The following is a 12,114-nucleotide window of genomic DNA, read 5'->3' on the forward strand; positions in this document are numbered from 1 at the left end:
TGTTTGTTAGATGTAACAGGTGTAACAGGACTTTCTTCAACCTCTGTGTGAGAAGACTAACCAGAATGATTTACATTTGATGAAGAGATAAACATAGCTTGACTTGAATTCTGCTGACTATTGTGAATTTTCTAGTATCATCAAAACACACCAGGTGACTTTATAACATGATGTATGCTCACCAGGATAACAGGTGAGAAATTATCAAAGAAGGTAGCCAGAAACTGGTCAGGCACATATTTCATCACCATGTTGACTTGCTCAGAAGTTGTGAGCTGGCCAGGTGTTGCGGACACCTCGGCTAGCTGTGTGACCGTGAGCTGTGACAAGGCATCCATCTGCATATGCAAACACACATGTTGTCAGTGACAGTTGTTGTTATGACAGAGGGAACCCCGCCCCCACAAGAAAACAGATGTATAAAGACAGAAAATGCAGTGCATCATAACGCACCACAGAGAAGTTGGAGTAGATCGTCTGAATGTCCTGGAACGTCGCAAGATAGGCAAAACCTCCCAGGTTCACCTGCAGCCATTGTGCACTGGTGGCAATGCCTGAGCTGCAGGCGGGGTCTGAACCACAAACACACACAGAGGAAATTCAGCTTTACTGTGCTGAAGGAAAAGCATCTATCATACATTGTTATGATGTCATTTTACAATACATGTGACCACCCTGGATTATTCCTGAATCCCACTAATTCTATCAACATGTGTGAATGTTGGATTAATTCAGATGTGACGTGAACAATACATAGACTGTAACTGTTAATAGTCTGCCATTGATTGTTACTGGGCTGTAATACAGCAGTGTACCTGTGCTGTTGTTCCTGGTCAGGAAAACCTTAATGAAGTGCGTGTAGACAGACATCCGCCTGACAGGCGTCAATTGTGGCTGGAGTTGACTCAAAATCTGCAGACTGAGTTGAAATTGGGATTACATTAATTAAAAAATGGCAGGATTTTGGTATACCAAGAAAGGCAGTCACATTTGATGTAATTTGTTTGATGTAAGTTCTTACATGGCCTGGTAGGAGCTGCAAGTCAGTTCCCTTGTGGTCATATATGAAAGGAAGTCAGGTGAAACAGCCGGCAGAAATGGACGAAGGCGGCGGCCAAACCACGTCTGGATGAAGGTTAGATTATTGAGGGTGGCCATGCTGACGGTATCTATTCGGAGTTCTTGTATGGTGTCCAGAATCACGGACACTGCTGGGCTGTTGGCGTCCAGAGTCTATAACAAAGATCAAAATGTGATGTAACTACTGACTTTCTGTATCTTTCAACAACAGACGGTTTGCAGAAGGTTCTTCTCGATTTACAAAATATTGTGTAATGCTTTCATACCGTGTTGACGAGCAGATCCAGAGCCTGGTCCAGGACCTCAGAGGTTTTGGAGAGGACAAGTTTCCAGACAGGTCTGGACCCACTCGAGCTGGAGTAGCGGTTGCACTTCAGTATCATTGCCAGCTGCTCTGCTGTTATTGTTGACAGCTGCGTGACGACAGAGAGCAGTTTAGACTCTACAGTGAAAGTGAAAACGAGCTGAATCACAGACGTCTGTTGATTTATGTGACGCTCTTACCGAAGCACAAGCCAGTTCATCAACGGTCAAGTCACAGAGGTTTCCGCTCGTCTGCGCACTGGTGAGTTTGAGCTGAACTGCTGTTCTGTGGTTTCAAAATAAAACGTGATTGGTACTTTGTTGACATCTGGGACAATGTTGCATAAAAAGTAAACTCTCCAACAGGTTCATGTAAATCCTACCTGTTCAGACCGATACAGATTTCTGTTGCTGTACCACAAAAAAAAGGGAGAAAAAAAGTTATAAATTGACAATAAAAAATTACATTTTATGCATCAACACAGTAGGATATGACACAGAAATGTTTAAAATGGGCAATTAAAAGATTGAGTCTGCAGCAGAAGGTCCACCGCTAGCTTAACATTTCATGTTTTTCTGCTTTATTTCGGCCTCCCTTACTTCTTGTGCTCTCGATTAACATTTCGGCCCTGCTTGGGTACTGTTGCTTTATCTGAGGTGTCTTTGAATATTTTATTTTACCTTTTGTAATACTTACGCGTGGTGCTGCTGGATCCAGTTGTTGAAGTTGTCCCCAATGATGTCAATGAAGTTGCCCCTGATGTTGTTGATGAATTTGGCCCTGATGTTGTCGATGAAGTTGCCCCTGATGTTGTTGATGAATTTGGCCCCGATGTTATCGTTGAAGTTGTCCCTGATGTTGTTGCTGAATTTGGCCCCGTTGTTGTCGATGAAGTTGTCCCTGATGTTGTTGATGAATTTGGCCCCGATGTTATCGTTGAAGGTGTCCCTGATGTTGTTGCTGAATTTGGCCCCGATGTTGTCGTTGAAGTTGCCCCTGATGTTGTTGCTGAATTTGGCCCCGATGTTGTCGTTGAAGTTGCCCCTGATGTTGTTGATGAATTTGGCCCCGATGTTATCGTTGAAGTTGTCCCTGATGTTGTTGCTGAATTTGGCCCCGATGTTGTCGTTGAAGTTGCCCCTGATGTTGTTGCTGAATCTGGCCCCGATGTTATCGTTGAAGTTGCCCCTGATGTTGTTGCTGAATTTGGCCCCGATGTTATCGTTGAAGTTGCCCCTGATGTTGTTGCTGAATTTGGCCCCGATGTTATCGTTGAAGTTGCCCCTGATGTTGTTGCTGAATTTGGCCCCGATGTTATCGTTGAAGTTGCCCCTGATGTTGTTACTGAATTTGGCCCCGATGTTGTCGTTGAAGTTGCCCCTGATGTTGTTGCTGAATTTGGCCCTGATGTTGTCGATGAAGTTGCCTCTGATGTTGTTGCTGAATTTGGCCCCGATGTTGTAAATGACGTTGTCCCCGATGTTGTTGATGATGTGTCTGATGTAGTGGTGGTGGTGGGGCTAACCTTGCCTCCTGTAAGCCCCACTCCCAGACCATTAAGATCGGACTGTAACTGTGAACTGATCCAGGTTTGCACCACTGTCACATTTTCATACGACTTCAAAAGTAGGAGGTTGGTGCCAAGAAGACCTTTAACATCACTAACAGTCAGGTTCTATGGAGAACAGAGCAGACACATTTTATCCTATGAGCAAATAAACACACTTACTTTATTCTTCGACAGAACCAAAAAACAATTTAGTTTTACAACTTATCAGGCCTGTCTAATGGTTTGAGTGAAGTAAATAAATTGAGGAACTATGATGCAAGACCCCCACCCCAAAATAAATATATAAATAAATAAACTTTTTTTCAAAATTAGTCTAAAATTCAGAATTCAAAGTGCAGACACGCAGCACTGACCTGTATAACACTCTGAAGCAGCCCAGTGAAGGTCGGGAGGTCCATACTGATATTGGAAGACACTAAATTTTGGATAAACGCAAGATCTGCACCCGCTGCAAGATGGGAGAAAAATGAATGGTACGTTAACTTTCAGCTGTTTAAATGATGTTTTTTTGAATGAGGGTCTGTTTGCTTACATAGGTAAGATTGTATGAGCTGGTAACTGGAAGTAGAGATAGTGATTGAGCGTTTGTCTGGGATAAATGCTTCATATGCGAGGACAAACAGTTCTTGCTTTTTCTCAGTGGTGCAGCTGGATATGTCCAGGGCATCGGTGTTTCTGCAGGAGATAAAAAAACACAGGAATGGTGTGTTGAGTTTATGGAATTCATATAACATTATTTATCATTAAATCAGACTTTTTTTTTCTAGTTATCTAAATAATAATTTAAAGATTTATGTGGGTTCACCTGCCTTTGTAAGTGCAGGATCCCTGACAGACCTTTAGCCAACATGTTCTAGTACCTTTCAGATATTACCTGCTGCTAATGTCATGTAAAAATAACCTCCAAACACACACACACTCATGCACAGTCACAGCTCTGATGCCTTACTTGATGCTTCCAACCGAAATGTTCCTGATAGCAACAACATCCAGGGCGCACAGGTTTGGTCCTCCAATGGCGTTGAGCGCCACACTGCCGAGACTGTTCCCCTTTACACTCAGATACTTGGAGATGATGGCTTTGGCCTTGATGAGGAGAACCAAGCATTGGTGAGAAGACACAAGCATGTAAAGTAAGCTCACATTCAGATTTTTTCTTCTGTTTGCTCACCAGAACCGGGTCCCACGGTCCGTTTGAAGGATCCATCAAAGAAGAGAGTGTGTCGATCTGAGTAATACTCCACATGTTGATGTCTTCCATAGTGGCACTACGGGACATTGCTCCTAAGATCTGAACCTGATCTTCTGGGATGATGCTGTTGGCAATGTAAGCCTATAAATTTAGGAAAGTCAGAAGATATTTAGACTCAAATTTAGACAGCAAAAGCTTAAAAAATGGAAGTGGTTAGTGCTGTGGACTTTGCATGCCCTCCCTGTGTCTGTGCTGGTTCTCTGGCTTCTTTCCACAGCCTAAAAACATGCATGGGGTTTGCTTGAATTGTGATTTTAAACTGACCGTAGGTCTGAATATGTGTTGCGTGTTTCTGAATGGTTCTCTGTGTTAATCCTGCCCTTCAGGAGGGGCCTAACCTGCCTCTCTATCTATGCCAGCTGGGATAGGCTCCAGGAGTTTTTTGCCACTTACCTGTCGCAACTTGCTGAGAACAATCGTTGTGTAGTTCTGTTCCTGCACCCGGCTAACAAGGGCATCCAAGTTGTCTTTCACAATGGTGGAATTGAGGCAGCTGGTGAACTGACTTATATCATAGTTTAAGGGGAATGTTAGATTAACGATAGTCACGCGGGTTATGAAACCCAAAGTGCAGTCAGTGGCTGAAACACAGAAAGAGAAACAATTTTCGGTTAAACAGTAAATTCTCTCTAGATTCTAATACATGGACCGAGCAGTTGACAGAAAGAAACCAACCTGTAAATTCCTTTGACTCATCCGGAATGGACATCCTTATTGCACTCTTCAGCTCCCCGATCTTCTGACTGTCCACGTTGTTTTCCTTGAGAACACCCAGGAAGTACCTCAAGTAGTTGTTCTTTGTTTTCTGCTCACAGGAACAAAGGGAAAGAAAGAAAGGCGCATAAAGAACAAGGTTAAGAGCAACAAACAGAAAACAAAATAAAAAAATATAAATGTTTGCGGTCATGTATTACTCACAGTGTTGAAGTAATCATAGAAGGTTGAAGACATATACAGAGACAGCATCCCGAGGTCTTTCAGAGTTTGCTCAGTCCACACTGAAGGAGCTCTGGTTATCACGAAAACAGAACGGTGGTTATTTGGGGGGACACAAAGGGCCAAAAGTAAAAATGTAAATCTGCTGACAAGGAAACAAGCAAATAGGAATGAAAATCTGCCACAGCGGTGAAGCGTTTTACGTACCCATATCTTGTGTTGCCATTAGTCATTCGAGCCTGAACAGCAGCTGCTTGAGCAGAAGTGAGGCTGGGGCAGCCTTTGAGTTTTTCCAAGATGGATGAATCTGAGTTTAGGATGTAGGATGCATCCAGGATGCAGCACATGTTTCCCAATACTGATATCGAATCTTCAGTTAAGCTTGTGTTTGTTATGCCCTTTGAAAATAAAAGAAACAGAAATTCATTTCAGCTCAAAACATTAAAGAAAACCTTAGTGTGATGACAGTTATTTCCAGTGATTTTTGCTAGATTTCATGCAATTATTAATAAATCTAATCTTTACAGCTCAAGAAGTGATGTGATGCTACGGCACTAAGTACCGTAGCAATTTCCTAATGTTGTAAACCTGCTCAACATTTGGCAATAAAACCCCTTCTGATTCTGATTCTGATGTGTGGTTCAAAGACTCACCAGGCAGCTCTTTGCATTTTCAAACAGGGCAGTGCGCTTGTAGCTGAGCGCTGCAGAGAAGACAGAGAAGTCTGCATTTCCCAGCTCTGTGAAATAGGCCCTGCAGCTGCCCTGCGGCACCAGTGAGTAACTGCAAGAGGAAACAGAAGTGTGGCAAGCTGTAGCATCCACCATTCAGCTTTAATTCAGAACAAACAAACAGGATTCTTACTCATAATACAGCAGCACATCTGGAGGGTAGAGGTTGAAGCTGGCAGCATCGTCTTTGATGTAAGTGTACATGCAGGTCAGCTGTTGATTTAAAAAAAAAAGTCAAAATAATTAGCACCTTGTATCGTCCCCGTTTATGACAGAGAACGTGTTGGAAGTCTGCACTTTAATCCACTGGTGGTGTGCAGCTGCAACGTAACAAAAATTGCATCTTTGTTCAAAAATGTATTATGGTGTAATCTACATAACCTGATTCACAGGGTACGTGTTAGAAAGCCCACTGTTTACACGTTATTTGCTTGGTTGAAGTGTTGTGGGTTGTTTATTGATAGTGTTTTCGCTGTGGAGATTGATATGTCCTACATCATTGAACTCACCATATCTATGCTAACGCTCCTTGAATGCACCATAGTGATGGTAAATTCGATTCTTTTTACTGAATCGAGTTTTAAAGAGTCACTCACGAAAGTGAATTGGGTTTCTTGAGTCATTTGAGTCACTGAGTCAGTTGACCAGAGAGTGCAAAAATGTATATTTTCACTCAAACTTAATTTGTTTCTCTTTTAATGTAAATCCTACTGCTAAGATGAATGATTGTAAATGAAAACAACTATTTTTTTAGAGCAAAAAAAATTCTAAAGGGAACATTTATTTATTTTTATTTTATTTTATTGGTATTTTCCTTATTAAATGTGTCAAATATATCTCATCTAAATATCTACTGAGATGTGAGCCAGGGGGCGGTAAAGCGCCTTAACATTGGTTGCCAACCAAGAAGAAGAAGAAGCTGTGAGCCAGGAGGTAGGGGGTGAGTGAGTGAGTGGGCGTTTATCAATATGCGTACTTGTGCGTACTTGCGTTGTCGTGTACTGGTGATACGTCATCAGTCGGAGACCAAGTACTGTTCCAATTCGAAGTACGCATCAAGCCGAGAACGCGAAAAAGTCCCGGATGTGTTCTCGATCCGCCCGTTTTATCGAGCATGCATCGGTGTGGACTTGGGACAGCTATATATCCCAGAATGCATTTCGTCCAAAACTCAACAGCGGACTCCCGGCACATCGCAGAAATGTTTTTGTTAAGAAACTGGCTGTTGTTTTTTTCCCCACAATTTTAATTATAAGCTAGATATATTTCTACTAATGGAATTAGCTTGCTAACAGCAACAGGGATGAGTCAGTGAGTCAGTTGCGCTTGTGAATCATGATTCACGAGTCAGTAAAGTGATTCTCGAGTATTGAACGATTCATTCACGAATCGAACATCACTAATGCACCACTCTGTGCCATGTGCTGCTAGTCTGCCTTCGTAGCTGCTAATAGCCAGCATTTTCCTTGTGTCCTCTCCAGTGATGGGAATAACGGCATTACAAGTAACGGCGTTACTAACAGCGTTACTTTTTTCAGTAACGAGTAATCTAAATAATTACTATTCCTATTGTTACAACGCCGTTTACAGTTACTAACAAGAAAATGCGGTCCGTTACTATTTTTCAACAACCAGACGGTTGAAGCTGTGTTCAGCTTACCACAGCTTATATCAGCTGCACGGAAGCAGCTCTAAGTAATCTGGACGCTACAGCTTTAAGCAGCTGCGCGCTCCCGCGGACAGTAATCACGATCACTGTCTCAACACCTGGAGCTAAGGGGACAAAACAATCGCATGAGTGCTGCTGTTTGACTGAGGAAGAATAAAGTAGTCATGGTAAGCCAATCACATGACCACTTAAAGACAAAGCAACACGGTGATATATACCAGTTTTTAAATTGTGTTGATAGGCCACGTAAAAGCAGAGTCATGATAAACAATATATACGCGGTGTTTTTTCCTCAATAGTTTCGTCACGTTTACTGTCTGAGGACAGCGCAGCAAGCACTCTCTGCTTATGAGCAAAAACAAAACAAAACAAAAAACAGGGGAAGTTTTAGGAGTGACGGCGAGAGAGAGAGAGAGAGCGAGTTTTGAGATGTGAGAGATTTGTGACGTTTAGCGTGTTTGGAGTGTGTAGTTAATGTGTTGTCTTGTGTAGTTAGTGTGTAGTGTTGTGGATAGTTTTGTGTTGTGTGTCAGAACAATGAGGTGACTGCTGTCTCCAGGTAGAAACAGCAGTGATACACCTGCTGCTGTCAGACCAAAAAATATAACTTTTTCTACTCTGATTTTATGTTTTTTGTCTGATTTTAGATTGAATTCAATTGTGTTAATACAGTAAATCAAAATGAAAACATAACTGTAAATTCAGACACGTGAGGTTGTGCTGAAAAGAATGATACCAAACAAGGCAAAGTAAATAGTTTTTAAAGGTAAAATGTGGAGGGAAAATCAAAAGTAGTTAAAAATGGCCAATTATACCCTGGACCCCAGAGGGTTAAATGTTTTTTTAAAGTAACGCAATAGTTACTTTTCAAGTAATTAATTACTTTTAGAATATTGTAACTCAGTTACTAACTCAGTTACTTTTTGAAGAAGTAACTAGTAACTATAATTAATTACTTTTTCAAAGTAACTTGCCCAACACTGGTCCTCTCACCAGCATCTCGTGGGTTTTGGTTTATTGCTGTGTGTGAATGCCAGAAGGTGGGTTCTGTTTACATGATGTTGTGTATGTCAGATGCTATTGTGTGTATTTGTTCCCTTGTGACTATGCTAATGTTACCCTATGCTAAGACGCTATGTAAGCTACTAAGTCAGTTAATGCTAATTATAAACCTTGTGTAATTGTTGAAGTTGTTATAGACCTGAGTGTTGAATACAGTTCCTTGTGCAATCTCTGTGCTAGAATTATGTCTGGGCATGTTGAATGTTTGATGTGCGCTGTACTGATAGTTGCTTTATGTATGGTTACTACAGACCACAGCTGAATAAATCTCCTAAACTTGGAAGCTGCCTCCGTGTTCTTTAACGGGAACACACCCACCATACCTTGCCGCTCTAAATCAGCTAAACTCCTGGAGACAACATTCTCTCCATTTTAGTATGTATATATTGTTTTAAGTGTGTTTTAAACAATTGTTAGTTACTCATATGATGTCCAATATGTTCACTTTTTAACATTTGAGCAGATATGAAGGAATCTTGGGAGATTTTAAATATCCCATAAATGCCTTGAATACTGTACCTGAGACTCCACTAGATTAACCTTCCTGCTGCCTGACCTCCGACAGGCTTTGATCAGGTTCTTGACTTGCCCATTGCTAATGTTCCTCACTCCAGTGCATGTGAACCCTTGCAGCACCGAGGATGACAAACTACACACACACACACACACACACACACATGCACACTGTTAGCTCTACTCAAACCCATTTGCAGGTTGTTTTGATTGATCTCCCAGACTGATTGGAACTCACTTGTTTGGACCTCCCAGCTGTGCGGAGGCGCTCTCTGTAGCTAACGACTCAAAGAACAATTCAGCCTAACAAAACAATTAAAAAAAAGAGTCTGTAATAACAGGCATGTAGCACAACACGTCAATAAAAACTAAGCTGAGGGTTTCATCTTCTACCTGCTGCCGTTTCCATTTCTTTCTGTTGAGTTTGGTGATAACGTCGTTGCTACTGGAGAAGTCCACCAGCAGGGATCGAGGGATCTCAGTGGCCAGGTCATCGGGAACGTTCTGGATCACTTGCACGTTGCTGGTGTTCACTGATATGATCTGAGAGAAGATGGGAAGCGTTGTGAGTTAACTCTCTGTGGAGAGCTTTCTTTCTTCACCCGAAGCAGCTGATGGAAGTGTGCAGTTCAAATTATGCTCAAGCTATAACAGAAAACCTGTCATACCTGACTGACAAAGACCTGCTGGATGATCTGAGGACCAGAAAGGAGGTTTGCCACCAGTGAAGGAGTTTGGGAGGCACTTATCAGCTGATTACCGGAGATGCTCAAGAACACTCTGGAAGGTACACCAATGATGAGAGTGCCCAGACTTATCAGCGATGATGAGCTGTTGATCTGGTGGAATGGAAAAGGATGGAAGCAGCACATGCATAAGAGAGCATGACCACAAAGATGACTTTGATTTTTCTAAAGTCAGGATTCAGTCTAAAATCTGCTACCTGTATCACGGCTGAAGACAGGAGAGACTGGATGATGGCCTTGGCCTGACCTTCGCTCCAGCCCGTCACAGTGGAGAGAGTGCTGATGGAGTTTATTAAGTCCTGGGGTTTGATTGAGTTGATCTGATTCAGCGACATGCCGGTGCTTTGGCTGCCGAGGGCAGAAATGACTGTGGAGTCAATGTTCTGACCAAAGGTACCTACCAAAGCAGCAGTGACCTTCACACGTGAGAGAAAAACTTTGTCAGTAGAGTCAAATTTATGTCTACAGTGTAAATATTCTGGGGAACAAAACTTTATTCTGTTAATAAAAGGAGAGCTTAGTGCTCTTTTATTCATCTTTCCATTTCACCCTTCTTAAAATCACATACCCCAGAACAAAGAGCTCTACACCACTCTAAATAATAAACACCAGATTCAAAACAGGAGCCTGTAAGTGAAACTAAACCCACTTTTATGTGGGTGACAAATTTAAGGAAAGAATAAACTACTTTTTACCAGGATACCAGGCAACATGCTGAATATCTAAAAGACTGAAATCTTATAACATTCATGTCTAGTTGACCTTACCTATCCTGTATTAAATGTAGTTAGGTTTTAGCAGCAGATTGCACACATAGCTGTTTTTCTTTTCTTTAAATGTTAGTGTCTTACTTGTGGGTCCAGGTTCGTACAGAGAACTGTGAGATTCTGCAGAACTATCAAACTGTCGCTTGGACTCAGTTGGGTAAATGCTGGACCAGGAGCGACACACCGAAACAAGATAGGAAGGCTGCAAAGAAGGTTAAACAACACTTACAGAAAAATGCAGGATTTGTGACTGGAGAACGCAACATATTGTATAGATTTAAACTCACAGTAAGGGGTTGAAGTTGCTGTCCTGTTGATATAGAAGGGTGGTGTAGTAGTTTGTGAGGTTTGCAGGTAAGACAGAGGTGTTGAAAAGAGCGATGTTCTGAAGGTTCACTGTGAAGACCTGAATGACCTGCAGGGAGGGGAGAAAAGCATGTCTGTAGGTCATGAAATTGTCAACTTTTTTTTTTGCTGAATTTGAATCCAAGTAGAAAAAAAACGAGCGTCAGTTCAAAATTTCCGCCAATGTTGATTCTTTACCGACTCAGATCCAAACGTTGCAAGATCGTCCAGAGTGAGGAAAGAGACGAAAGACCCGATGTACTGAGCAAACCAAGCTGTGGAATTCAGTTGTGGGTTGCTGGGGAAGTAACACTTTGGGTTTGAGGCTAGAAAAAAAAGATGTTAACAATAAACACTAATGATAATGATCAAAAGAAATAAAACTACAATCTATAGTCATTTTACTCCAGCGTAGCCTTTTTTTAATTGCTGTGAATTCTTGAAGTCAAATGTAGAAATTAAGCAAAAAAAATGCTGCCCATAACAAACTGTTACTACAGTAGCTGGCAGAGTTTACTGGAATTAACATTGTTATCCAACAGTCTGCTGATTGGTCCATGAAATATAAGCAAATATAATTTCCTTAAAGTTAAGGTTATCATTAACTGTCCTGTTTTTTTAGTTATTTAAAATCCCAAAATATTAAAGCAAGACAAAGTTAAAAAACATAAAATCTTTGAACCTTATTAAGAACGATGACGGGGACAAACATCAGTGAAAAATTGCTGCTATCTTGCTTTTAATGTATTTATACTGTATGTGTACTATACTATGTGTATGTGAATAATATAATAAAATAATATTTTTTAAGAAAATGACTGTAAAGGAAAAGCAAGTCCTGAGTAAAGGGTTGCTAACTGCAAAAAAAGAGGTTTTTATCTTCATAAACATTACTTTCTGTTTAAAATGTACACGTTTAGTAATAAATAATTATTTAATAAATTTAATAAATGCTTGCTCAGCTTTTGTCAGTCTCCTTGGCAAGTGAACATCTACCAGTGACAGCAAAGGAGCTAATTACTTTATATGTGCATGGTTGTCTGAGCTCTATGTTATCATTTTAATGCTTTGCTTCTTTCTCGGGCATGAGCACGTTGGCTAATATCAGCAAACATATACTGTATCCTCATAATTCACAT

At 41.1% G+C, this 12,114-nt stretch overlaps 1 protein-coding gene across 2 annotated transcripts in view; it reads right to left on the bottom strand.

Annotated features, from left to right (window-relative positions):
• LOC102078550 (uncharacterized) overlaps window positions 1–12,114 on the bottom strand; it is a 65,430-nt gene that overhangs the window by 28,616 nt on the left and 24,700 nt on the right. Inside the window, exons 34-39 of one of the 2 annotated variants that reach the window (XM_019360572.2) lie at window positions 1,585–1,669; window positions 1,347–1,493; window positions 1,022–1,233; window positions 816–919; window positions 454–572; window positions 183–338 (exon numbers count right to left, since the gene is read on the bottom strand). In XM_019360572.2, the coding sequence (XP_019216117.1) occupies window positions 183–338; window positions 454–572; window positions 816–919; window positions 1,022–1,233; window positions 1,347–1,493; window positions 1,585–1,669 (823 nt within the window). The remainder of the gene's footprint in view (window positions 1–182; window positions 339–453; window positions 573–815; window positions 920–1,021; window positions 1,234–1,346; window positions 1,494–1,584; window positions 1,670–12,114) is intronic. The other variant, XM_019360573.2, reaches the window with a different exon arrangement.

The sequence above is a fragment of the Oreochromis niloticus genome, linkage group LG6 (assembly GCF_001858045.2).
Source record: "Oreochromis niloticus isolate F11D_XX linkage group LG6, O_niloticus_UMD_NMBU, whole genome shotgun sequence".
NCBI lineage: Eukaryota > Metazoa > Chordata > Actinopteri > Cichliformes > Cichlidae > Oreochromis > Oreochromis niloticus.